Source organism: Acomys minous (assembly GCF_964271855.1).
Source record: "Acomys minous genome assembly, chromosome: 2".
NCBI classification, from domain to species: domain Eukaryota; kingdom Metazoa; phylum Chordata; class Mammalia; order Rodentia; family Muridae; genus Acomys; species Acomys minous.
Window position 1 is genome coordinate 136,980,447 of NC_140484.1, and position 12,703 is coordinate 136,993,149.

Below are 12,703 nucleotides of genomic sequence, written 5' to 3' on the forward strand. Positions count from 1 at the left end.
GCGTGCGCCACCACGCCCGGCTGTATTCTTTTTTTTTATAAAATCATTCATATTACATCTCAATTGCTATCCCATCCCGTGCATCCTCCCATTCCTCCCTCCCTCCTGCTTTCACCCCATTCCCCTTCCCTATGACTGGAAAATGTTTTTATTCTTGTAAAGAAAGGTTAAACCAAATATGATTAAGAAGCTTAGATTGAGCTTGGGTTTCTTCATAGCGAGTCTTGGGAATCTAGGATGTGACCTTTTCTTGAATGAAGCAGAACACCGTTTGCACATGTGAAAAGTTACTTTGTTCTGGCTTCACTCTGCATTCCTCTCAGTTAATGAGGGCTCTTCTCATCTAAAGCAGCCACGCCGCTCCAATTTGGTTGATTTTGAATATTTGGTCAGTTTGGAATTCTTAACACCCTAATGTTTATTCTAGAGTATTCTTTGCTTCATTTTGCTTCCACAGCCATCCACAGCCAGCACAGTTTAACACTCTCTTGCCTGGTCCTAGCCATCCTCTTGACATTGATAATTCTGATGCTGCTTCCCCCCCGCCCCCCCGCCCCCGAACAGGGTTTCTCTGTGTAACCTTGGCTGTCCTGGACTCACTTTGTAGACCAGGTTGGCCTTGAACTCACAGAGATTCTCCTGCCTCTGCCTCCCAAGTACTGGAATTACAAGGGTGCTCCACCTCGCCCAGCTATTTCTTTTCTTTTTTATTTGAATGTATTTGTGTGTGTGTGTGTGTGTGTGTGTGTGTGTGTGTGTGTGTGTGTGTGTGTGGTATGCAGGTGCCTGTGGTGGCCACATGAGGATACTGGATCCCTTGAAGCTGGTGTCATGTCCAACATGTGTGCTAGGAAACAAACTTCAGTCCCCTAAAAGAACACAAGTTCTCTTAACCTTTGAGCCATTCTCCAGCCCCCACCTTTTCTATGTCTGCGCAACCATGGCTGCTATTGCTGTGGCAGCTCTTTGGGGCTTTAATGAATTCCTTGTCTTTTACATTTGCCGTCTGTCTTAGCCAATCATTCCCATGTTATTTACCTTAGGATCCATTACTTTCAACACCGAAACTGCACCCAGGCCCAGTGGGGTCAGTGTTCTGCTATCTTTGGTGTCACCTGCCATTTGGGACCAAGGGGACTTGTACGTATTGGATTTGTCTCCTTTCTGCCACAACACAGCACACTGCAATTTTTACAGTGTAGTGACTGCTTATTAATCAGCACCGGGAACCACTGAAGGAGGCCTCTTCCCAAAGTTCCATAGTGAGAGTTAAAAACACTCTATTCTGTTTCGTCTTCAATCTATTTTACTTTTCTTCCTCCTGTCACTTCTCTTTGTTTTGTTTTATTGATGTTGTTTTTAAACCAGGTTTCTCTTACTATCCTGGAACTCACTTGGTAGACCAGGCTGGCCTTGAAATCAGAGATGTGCCTGCCTCTGCCTCCTGAGAGTTGGGATTAAAGGTGTGTGCCACCACTACCTCACCCTCTTGGTATTCCTTAACCTGAGAAGTCTAGCTTACAACCTCTTTTTTTTTTTTTTAATCATCTCCCCTTTTGTCTTTCTTCCTTTCTGTGGGAAATGTGGCTCATGCTGTCATGTACTAGCTAGGTGCCTAGACATGAGCTGGCCTTATAGAGGCTAATGGTGGGGTAAATTAGGAAGCCATTGGTTTGATTCCTTAGGAAATATTGAGGCTATTTTGACCCTCGCACAGGCTCAATTGTTGTAGTATAAGAATTACCCCACAACCCACTCAAGTACCAGTCTCAGTGAGATATTGATGGGCTATTGAGTGAACACATTCCCCAAGACAAGGCTGACTGCAGTCAGGGCCACAGAAAGGACTCTGGAGCCTAACTGTGATACTGGCCTCTTCCTTCCTTCCTTCCTTCCTTCCTTTCTTTTTAAAATATATTTTATTTTATGTGCAGTAATGTGAAGTATCAGATCCTTTGGAACTGGAGTTACAGATAGATGTGAGCTGCCATGTGGGTGCTTGGAATTGAACCTGGGTCCTTTGGAAGAGCAGACAGTACTTTTAATTGATTTTGTTCTTAGTACATTATATCCAGATAGCTAGACAAAGCATTTTAAGCTGACTGACTAAGATATAGACTTGGGGACTTTCCATTTCCCCACTGTTCCAGGATAAAGAAACATAGCAGGGTATTATGGTTTTGTTTAAGCGGAACACAAATCATTAATTCAAGCAGAATGTTCAACAAGTATTGGATTGTAAGTAAAAGGCTGCTCAAGCTCCCAGACAGGCAGAGTCTCAGAACCTGAATATAATTTCACCTTATGATCAAAATGGAGACTTAAAAACAAAACTATTTCTGTTATGCTAAAGACAAAATCAGGTGCTAATAGAGGAGCTACAGTTTTAATCAGGTTATAACACAATCATAATAACTATTTCCAAGACTAAATATTGGATGAACACACAACACACACACACACACACACACACACACACACACACACACACACACACCTGCTTTATTTATGAAGGTAAGAGCCTTGACTCTAGGGCCTGGAGAGAGATTGCTTGAAAGCACCTCCCTGCCTAGCCCTTCTGGCTTTTGCTCCTCATTGGATAAGTGTACAAACTTCACTGAGTTTCTTATGGCCCACTGAAACTTGCAACTCGTAGGCAGGGGGTTCATTCTGGCAAGGTAGGAACAAGATGAGGTGACTGGCTCACTTTCTTCCTGGCTCTGTTTTTGGGGAGACCTTTCTCTGGCACTGACCAGGAGTCTGTGTTCTCTTTTCTTTTCTTTCTTTCTTTCTTTCTTTCTTTCTTTCTTTCTTTCTTTCTTTCTGTCTGTCTGTCTGTCTTTTCTTTTCTTTTCTTTTTTTAAGACTTATTATGTATACAGTATTCTGCCTGCATGTGTGCCTGCCTGAAGAGGGCACCAGATCTTATTACAGATGGTTTGTGAGCCACCATGTGGTTGCCAGGAATTGAACTCAGGACCTCTGGAAGGGCAGACTGCTGAGCCATCTCCCCAGCCCCTGTGATCTCTTCTAATTTATAAGCTTCATAATCCTTAGTCCAGGATCCACTGGCCTGTTCAGTTCAGTGTCCTACTGTCCTAGCTCTGTTTCTCACTTGTTTTGTGATGTAAGGCCATTCAGCTTTGGTTTCTTTGTACCCCAGGTATGCTAATGTGTCACTGAAGGCTACAGGAAGGAAAATAAAATATTTTTTCCTTTGCTTTATTTTTTTAATTACTTATAGAAGTGGCTGACATAGGCACTGGCGTTTTCATTTTCCTCTAATTATCTATCTGCTTCAGTCGCCTCTCTGAGCATCCATTATGAACTTTTCTGCTAGCTCCCTTGAGCAGAGAAGGGAATTAAATATACGACGCCCAATCTATCACCAATATCTCTACTATCTCTCAAATCAGTTTTCCAGTCCATCTCCACTCAGCTCCTGGGCCCAAGGGGCCCTGATGCTTTATGATACCGTTGTTTCTTCGTGCTATGTGGTGCCGCTGTTGCAATCCTACCAACACTCCTGATGCCACGCTGTTGGCCTAGCAACAATTACCACCAAGAGAGATGCTCTGTTGAGCATAGGTGCTCCTCAAAAGTTCCTTCTCGGGGGCTGGAGAGATGGCTCAGTGGTTTAAAGCATTGACCGCTCTTCCAGAGGCCATGAGTTCAATTCCTAGCAACCACATGGTGGCTCACAACCATCTATAAGGAGATCTGGTGTCCTCTTCTGGTGTGTAGGTGTACATGCAGGCAGAGCACTGTATGCATAATAATAAACACAGTAATTAAAAGTTCCTTCTCAATAGCTTGTGTCAGTTTCATATCACGGTGCCTAGTTCTCTTGTATAGACTCCCCAGGTCTCTGACAGTTCCATTCATGGTGGGTCTCAACTGTCTGCCCTCCAGACTCACTACTGTATCTACCAGCTGCATAGGTGCTAATAGGGGGCAGGAAGATTAATGTTTTACATAACATTGCATAGTGTATAAAATAAGATATAATTTTGTGTGTGTGTGTGTGTGTAAATGATTTATGTGTACTCCAAAGACTACATGTGTACATGTCTAACTCTACATTATGTTTGGAAGCTGAACTATAATGAGGTAAAGAAGAGCTCTCACAGTCTGAGTCATTACTCTATCATTTACATCTATACATTGTACAGATGTCTATTGTGTAGATACACATTGACATCTATACATTGTATAATGTGGACCACATACAGTTAACTTCTGTGAGCCTCTGTGTACTTGTTTATGAAATAAGTATAAACAATAGAACTTGCTCAGAGGGACTCTATGAGGACAAAGTAAGTTAATGCATGTGAAATACTTAAAATAATGTCTGACATAATGGACTCTGGTATACAATATTTTTATATTACATTTTGATGTTCTATGTCTATTTTTTTTTTTTTTTGAGACAGGGTCTCTCTGTGTTAGCCTTGGCCGTCCTGGACTCACTTTGTAGACCAGGCTGGCCTTGAACTCACAGTGACCTGCCCACCTCTGCCTCCCGAGTGCTGGGATTAAAGGCGTGCGCCACCACACCCGGCTTTCTATGTCTATTTTAATCTAGCTATACTTAAGAAGTGTCTTACAGCATTGTAGCATATCAAAGTTTAATTTGTCCTTTTTTAGTAGTATATAAAATGATGATATATTTTATAACTAATGAGATGTTAAAAGTCTGGGAATTATACCATATTGATATTATTCCTGACTTTCTTAAAATTACAGTTGGGGCTGTAGAGATGGCTCAGTGGTAAAGAGTGTATGTTGTTGTTCCAGAGGATCTTGGTTTGGGTCCCAGAATCCCAGGTATATATCCAGGAAATCAAGAATATCTGGCTTCCTCTGGCACTTACAGTCCCATGCACATACCCGCACCACACACACACACACACACACACACACACAATACACAAGAGTAACAAAAATGAAAATTTTAAAAAATATATATTTTAAGTTTGTATGTACTCACATTTCACGGTGTATATATGCACAAGCATGAGTGTGTGTGTGTGTGTGTGTGTGTGTGTGTGTGTGTGAGAGAGAGAGAGAGACTGTCAGAGGACATTCAAGAGTCAGTTCTCTCCTTCCACTGTATGGATGCTGAGCATTGACCTCAGGTTGTCAGCTTGTTGGCAAGTACCTTTACCCATCTGAGACATCTCTATAGCCCCGTTATTCCTACTTCCTAAGGCAACAAATTTGTTCATATGACTAAATGTAGATTATCTTCTAGCCTTATATCCACTTGAACTTTTTTTCCCCCTAAATCTGCAAAAGCAAAAAACCATGCTGGGCGTGGTGACACATGATAGTAAGGCCGTGTAGTCAAAAAACCAATTTAAACAAAACAAACAAACAAAAATCAAACAAAGAACAAAAGGAAACAGAAAAGGGGACAGCTTTTACCTTCTTGGTGTTCCTTCTGCCAGAATAAAGAAGGACCCCAAAAGAACACAGACAAATTAATAAATGTGCATTTCCATGTTGCTTAGAGTGTTAGAACTGCTCATACATTCAATTTAATACCCTCCTCTGCAGAGGCCTCCTCATGTCTTTCCGCGGCCCCCTCCCTTCACTATGCTTGGGCTAGGGGCTCCAGGCAGCTCAGCGGATTTATCACACTGTAAGAACCCCTTGTGATTGGACCTGTATGCTCATGTACTTATCTCTCTTGTCACATTATGAGGAAACTTCCTGTCTTGCCCACTCACTCTTGTATAGTCATTCTTATGCATCCTCTAACACTATAGTCGCTTGTTTCCAGAATCCAAATTAAACAACACAAAGAAGACCATTCTCGATCAGGTGCAAAGTGAATGCTGGCGCCGTAATCAGCAGCTGATAGCAGAGCTGACAGACTTCTTGCTGGGCTTCCGAACCATCAGCACAGACATTCATGCCGTTGCACAGTGCTCCCAAAAAGTGAGTGCTCCTCATCCTTTCCCCCTCATATATCCAGGGCCTGGCCTGCTCAAAAGCTCAGCACACTCTTCTTTAGATTTCTGTTGAGCTCTTTATGGCTTGATGATATTAAACTATACTTCCGTATGTCATCTGTCCTTGCTGATTCTTGCCCTGCCTGTGTGGTGCTCTGCTTTCTCATGTCAGGAGCAGACCCTGAAGAAACAAGATAAAATCTTGATTTAAGACAATGGTTCTCAACCAGGCATGGTGGCACACATCTTTAATTCCAGCACTCGGGGAGGCAGATGCTGGTCCTGGACAGCCAAGGCTACACAGAGAAACTGTCTCAAAAAACAAACAAACAAACAAAAAAAGACAATGGTCTTCAACCTGTGGGTCGTGACACCTTTGAGGGTCAAACAATCCTTTGACAAGGGTTGTGTGTCAGATATTCTACATATCAGACGTTTACATTATAATTTATAACAGTAGCAAATTATAGTTATGGGGTAGCATCAAAAATAATTTTATGGTTGGGGGTCACCACAACATGAGAAACTGTATTAAAGCATTGCAGCCGTGGGAAGGTTGAGAACCACTGCTTTAAGGGGTATGGCTCTGTACCTTGAGGCAGTTGGCCAGTTGATGTGTTGCCCTAATATCAGGTCTGGGAGTTAAGAACTAGACTGCCTTTAAGACCCAAGTCAAAATGGAATCTGCTCCTGAATACCCCTCCTAATCTCAAATAGTTTAAGGGCTGAAGCTGGCTCTGGAGCCTCCAGATGCCCACTCTAGATAATGGGATTGCCTCCCAAGGGTGAGTCCAAAGAGGTGGGCAGCAGGGCTGTTGGGGTGCTGGTCTCATGCTGTAACCTCTGCAGTTGCATGAAGCCAGTGAGCAATACAGCCAGCTGGAGGAGCGAGTGGAATATGTCCGGTCACTCCATGACCTCATCCGCAACCACTATGGCCTTTTCATCGCTGAGAATGAGACGCTAGACATCTCGGTGAGAGAACCGTTCAAGGAGTCATTTGTCTTTTCTGGCCCTACCTCTTCTATACATCTCACTGTCCTCTGCTTGCCCCACAGCTTCTGGATGCATGGGAGGCATTTCAGTTCGAGAGAGGCCAGGCTTCAGAGTTCCTGCTCAGCAAGCAACATGCCATTATGCCCAAGCTGCAGCAGCTAATGGCAGCAGCATTGGCAGAGCTGGAAGGCCTGCTGGAGGAGGCAGTGTCTGGTCCCTTCATGGATCCTTCACAGGAACAGAGGAGCACTGAGCACAAGCTTGCTGCCTTGGAGCATCAGTTCCAGAATACACTCAACAACTTCAATGACCTATGCTTTTCTTACAAAACCTTCACGGGTACTGCTCTTTACCGTCTCCTCCTTCACCCTGGGATGGACCCACCCAACCCCAACTAAGATAATGGTTGAGACTCAGGGTCTTGTGTCTTCTGTGGTCCTAAACAAGCCTCCAGAACCACATACTTCCACTGGTCTCTTTTACAAACAAATATCGCAGGACAAAAGCCTCATTCGTTGTGTGTCCCAGTTGTTATGTTAGTGAAATTCACAGTCTGGTAGGGAAAGCAAACAGCTGAGTGTTTCATTAGAATGTGATGGGGCTGGGATTAAATGCTGATTCAGAAGAAATGTGTGTACTCATTGTAAAATGTAGCCTTGGTGTAGCCTTGGTCAGCGTGTCCTGTTCCAAGCAGCAGTTAATAGATAAAAACAGCCGAGGTCAGATCTTGCTGTGGTTGGTAATGGCCTCCACCCTACATACCCTGGGGGGAAAAAAAGAAAAGACTAGTGAGAGTTTCGCCACTGCACAGGATGAGATCAGGGCAGAGACTGGGCTGAGATAGCCATCCTCTGCAGGAGTGCAGCTAGGCGGGTCTTCTTCTGTATGGGCTCTAGCCTCATACGCAGTCACTTAACCTCTTGAAAGGGTGCATTGTGAGAGTGAGCTACCAACTGAGGGAGGAGGTGTGGTAGGAGATGCTCCAGAACAAGAACCCCCTCCCCTGCCCTCCCCCGGTACTGGGAAGCCTTCAGTCCATATTCTAACTATCGTTGCTATAGAATCCTTTCTGTTAGGAGTTTGGGTTGGTGGTGGAAAAGCAGGGTAGAGGTCTTAGGACATTGGTGCTAGGCCCAGGGACCTGCATAGCAGTGTGTTCACTTCCCTCTGCACCCAGCTGCTCACCTAATCCCAGTTTTTGTAAACATAATGTAGTACTTTAGATCCTGATGATTTGGTAACCATCCTCAGTTTCTGAAAGTTCATTCATGTATTCATTCATTCAGCACTTGTTTAGTGCCTACTATGTACCAAGCTCAGGGTATATCAGTGAACAAATGGCAAAACATCTCCATAGATGGACCCAATACTACAGCTGGAGAAGAAAGATGCTAAGTAATAATTATAAATTAATAGTCGATAATTAAGTTATGTAGCATATTAGAAAGTGATAGGTAACCTAGAAAAAAAAGTAGCAGAACAAGAAAGAAAGAGTGTCCGAAAATTCTAAATGGTTGGAGAATGATGTTTTGTGGGATAGTCTGCATAGGCCTTGTGAAGAAGGCACTGTTTGGACAGGAACTTGGGGTTGGAGGTGGTGAAGGTGTGAGTGGTGGCGAGCTGTCTGTGGCAAGAGTTTTCCATAAAGAGTGAACTAAAGGCATTGGCAAAAGGGAGTATGCCTGGTATAGATCTGAGCTACAGTCAAGTCCATTGTGGTTGGAATTGAGTGGGTGAGTACTAAAAGAAGGGAAGTTTCCTCTCTCCCTCCCCCCACCGACCCCCAACTAGGTGTTTCCTAGGAAATCCTTTCTATGAAATCATTGCTTTTTGTGTGGCCCCACTTCCACTGTTGAACTGAGAGATTTACATAGGCACACCTCATTTATTTTTTCTGGACTTCTGTTCATTAAAGGCTTTTGACTGATGCATTTCCCCCAACAAAGCAAGTCTCAGCCAGCCCTATTTCACACAGGGGAGGAGAGTCCTATTTCTCCGCCTGCTTCTGGGAGTCGGCCCATAGTACAGCAGCAGCGCATCTGGCGCCTCTACCGAATCATCTTTGAAAACTTCAGCGAGTGGAAGTGCATGGCTTTTACCAAGGTGCTGACACATCTCCTGGGAGCTCTGGGGGCAGGGGTGGTGGGGTGGGAGGGGGTGAGGGGGATGGGGGATGGGAGAAAGGGGAGGGCAGAAGTCAGCAGGTGGAGATGGGAGGGTGTCAGGCTGAAAACGAGCTCTTCTCTCTGCAGTTCAGCCTTTCTATGGCCTGGGAGAAGACAAATACCTGGCTGACAGAGGCTGTCCGGCTCAGCACAAACCTGGGGCTGCACAGCCCAGTGGTACAACGCTGCATGCGCATGCTAGAGGAGTTTCGAAACTACCTGCCCTTGCTTACCAAGCTGGGCAGCCTCCACCTGCAGAACTTTCATTGCCAATCCCTCTTGAGAGGTGTTTTTGGTTTGAGACTGGGGAGAGGGATGGGGGGGGGGTTGGGGGAACAAAACAGTGTTTGGAGCAATTCCCTGTTCCTCCCTTCTTTCCCAAACACATGCTAAACTCATTTACATTAGGGGGAAACACATTTCTATGCTTCCTCATTACAACACAGGGTCCTCTCAAGCAATGGGGATTGGATGATACAGGCTGCAGTCTCAGATCTGGGGTTGAGTTGTGCCCTTGACGTTGGGCTCCTAAGTTCTTGGCTCTGGGCTGTTCTCCTGATCTTGAACTACAGTCCAAGCTAGTGTGGGCTCAGGGTAGACATGAGCTCTGGGATATGAGCTCAGTCTAACCATGTGCTAGCTGCTGTTCTAACTGCTCTGTTCTATTCCAGCGTTAGGGCTGGGTGGTCTCCAAAGCCTGGACTTCCTCACACTGGGCCAGCTGCTCCTCTGTCCACTGCTGGAATTTGCAGATCGAATCAATCAGGTGGGGCCCATAAGAAAGGGAGGAGGTGGCAGGAGCCTAGGTACCAGCTTATAATAAAGCCAGTCAAGGCCGAGCAGTGCCTTGGGCTATGGGGACAGTGGTTGGCATGTAGGTGAGAGGGACTAAAGACCTTCCTGGAGGGTAGGAAGTGTCTCTATCCCTCTACAGGTGAGGATCAGATAGCAGTCCCAGACTCCTAAAATGCTTCCCCTGGTGGAAGGCAGTGGCAGCCTCAGAACTGGGGGCACAGACTGACAGATGTCAGCCAATATCTGCTTGATCCCTAAAAGCTGACTAGGGTATTGTCTGCTTGGTGGAAGCCATGCAGGAGGCTGCTCAGTAGAAGCAGCAATGCTGAGCCAAGTGTTAGTAGTTTGATGTGGCTGCCACCAGCTCATCGCTGAAGCCTGCTGGCTCCACTCCTTCTCGGTCTCTGAGACTTCCATTCTCCAGGCCCTTGGGTTTTGCCTCAGACCCAGTCATCAATTCCCAGTTTCAAGGCTGTCCTTCCTGAGGTACTAGCCAGTTCTGGTTTCTGCGACATACCTTTTCCAGGTCTGGCAGTATGACAAAGAACAAATTCATGCCCAAGAGAGCCTGCAGCAGATGCAGCAGTACTGGGAGGGGCGCCAGCTGCGCCTGCTCAACTTCATCCTGCATGTGCCCTACAAGCCCCCAGCCTCAGAGCGGTCCAAGAGGCAGACGTTCCGGAACCCGCGGTGGGAGTTGGTGGGCAAGGACAGTGGCACCTACCTCCTCTCAGGTGAGTCCCAGCCTCTGTGATCCAATGAATACTTCCAGCTAGAAGCTCTCCGCACCTTCCCCCATCCCCCGCCTTTTTTTTTTTTTAAAGACAGGGTTTCTCTGTGTAGCCCTGGCTGTCCTGGAACTCACTCTGTAGACCAGGCTGGCCTTGAACTCAGCGCTCTACCTGCCTCTGCCTCCCTGATTGACTGAGTCCTGGGATTAAAGGCATCCATGTGTTTGAGATAGTCTCTTCCAAGCACTCTTAACGTCTTAATCTTTGCAGGACTCTTTACACACAAGTTCCTTCCTATATTCAATGCCTGGCTCCTTCAGTGAAGTTCCTTTTCTTGAGTACTAGGAAATTATTTTGTATGCCATGCTATGTAAACTGAGATCAGAGGACAGCCAGTGGGTGTTGGTTCTCTTTCTACAATGTAGGTTGTTGGGCTTGGCAGCAGCAGGTACCTTTTGGAGCCATCTGGCCAGGCCTAAGAAATTGCTTGTGGGGTTGGAGATATGGCTCAGCGGCTTGGACACTTGTTGCTCTTATGGAGGTCCTGGGTTCAATTCCCAGCAGCACATGGTACCTCACAGCCATCTGTAACTCCAGTACAGGAACCCAGGGCCTTCTGATGGCCTCCACATGAATCAGGCAGGTTCACATGCATACGTGAAAAACACTGAATATGTAAAATAAAATACATCTTAAACAATTTCCTTGTAGTCATTATTATAGCACCTATCAGTGCTCTGTCCTCTGGATTTTACCCTGCCGGTTTTATGCTTTACTTTCTTTCTTCCTTTCCTTCCTTCTTTCTTCCTTTCTTCCTTTCCTTCCTTCTTTCTTCCTTCCTTCCTTCCTTCCTTCCTTCCTTCCCCAGTTGACAGAAGAGGACTCTACCATGGTCCTGAACCATGGGCCAGGCAGGGCTCGCACTTTATTTGGCCTCATTCTCAGGTCACAGGTTGTTGGTGTGAGTGACAGTTGACTGCATGTGGTTGCAGGCATGCATAGCACTTGTAGCAGATTGTGCCAGTTGTAGTGGGTAAGCTGACCAAGGGATTCCTCAATGAGGCCGTCACACAGGTATAGTGTCAGGTGTAGGGTGTACTCATTCTTAACCTTGTAGTTAGGCAGAGTGCAAGCATCTTCCAGGACCTTGCCAGCAATATCTGCTACTGCTGGTCAGGTGGAATGCCTTCCTTGACTTGGATCTGGGTCTTGACAGCCTCCATCTTGAGGGTGATGGTCTTACCCATCAGGGTCTTCACAAAGATCTGCACATCTGTTGACTGGCCACCTTGTTGAAGACAAAGAGCCATTTTTTTTATTCTTTCTCTTATTAAATTCATGAGCCTCAGGCTGTAGAAATGGCTCAGAGGTTAAAAGCACTGACTACTTTTCCAGAAGACCCGGGTTCAGTTCCCAGCACCCATATGGCAGCTCATAACTCTATAACTCCAAGATCTGACACCCTCATACAGATATACATGCAGGTAAAACACCAATGCACATAAAATTTTTTTAAATTAAAAAAAATCATGAGCCTATTTTGTGCCAAACACGAGGCACTGTGAGATCAACAAATATAGCCCTATCTTACATCCCAGTGAAATTGTCAATACTATACATTTAAATCCATGGTAGACCATTATACTGAGGACAGTAGGTAAAAGAAGATCAGCTCAAAGAACCATAGATATTAAGAGAAGTACCTCTTTAGACAGAGGCCTCAGGCTAACTTTTGAAGAAGGTAAGAGTTTGTCAAACTTGCAAGGTGAGAAAAACAAGCCACATAGGAAACTGTAGTTTTACAACTTGGGGGAAGGAAGGGTTTATTTGCCTTATCAAGAGAATAATCAAGGGACTACTCCATCATCAAGGGAAACCAAGGTTGGAACTCCAGGCAGGCACCTAGAGACAGGAACTAAAGCAAAGACCACAGAAGAATGAGTATTACTGGCTTGCTTCCTCTGGATTACTCAGTTACCTATACAGCTAAGATACAATTGCCTTGGTATGATGCTGTTCACAGTGGGCTGGGTCCTCCTTCATTAACCAGCAATCAAGA

The 12,703-nt window shown here is 45.3% G+C and overlaps 1 protein-coding gene across 1 annotated transcript in view; it reads left to right on the plus strand.

Annotated features, from left to right (window-relative positions):
* The window catches only part of DNHD1 (dynein heavy chain domain 1), a 64,578-nt gene that overhangs the window by 17,005 nt on the left and 34,870 nt on the right, over positions 1-12,703 (plus strand). The window contains exons 12-18 of the mRNA XM_084802113.1: positions 5,786-5,943; positions 6,807-6,932; positions 7,016-7,292; positions 8,929-9,056; positions 9,206-9,404; positions 9,790-9,884; positions 10,440-10,647. Of these exons, the coding sequence (XP_084658239.1) occupies positions 5,786-5,943; positions 6,807-6,932; positions 7,016-7,292; positions 8,929-9,056; positions 9,206-9,404; positions 9,790-9,884; positions 10,440-10,647 (1,191 nt within the window). The remainder of the gene's footprint in view (positions 1-5,785; positions 5,944-6,806; positions 6,933-7,015; positions 7,293-8,928; positions 9,057-9,205; positions 9,405-9,789; positions 9,885-10,439; positions 10,648-12,703) is intronic.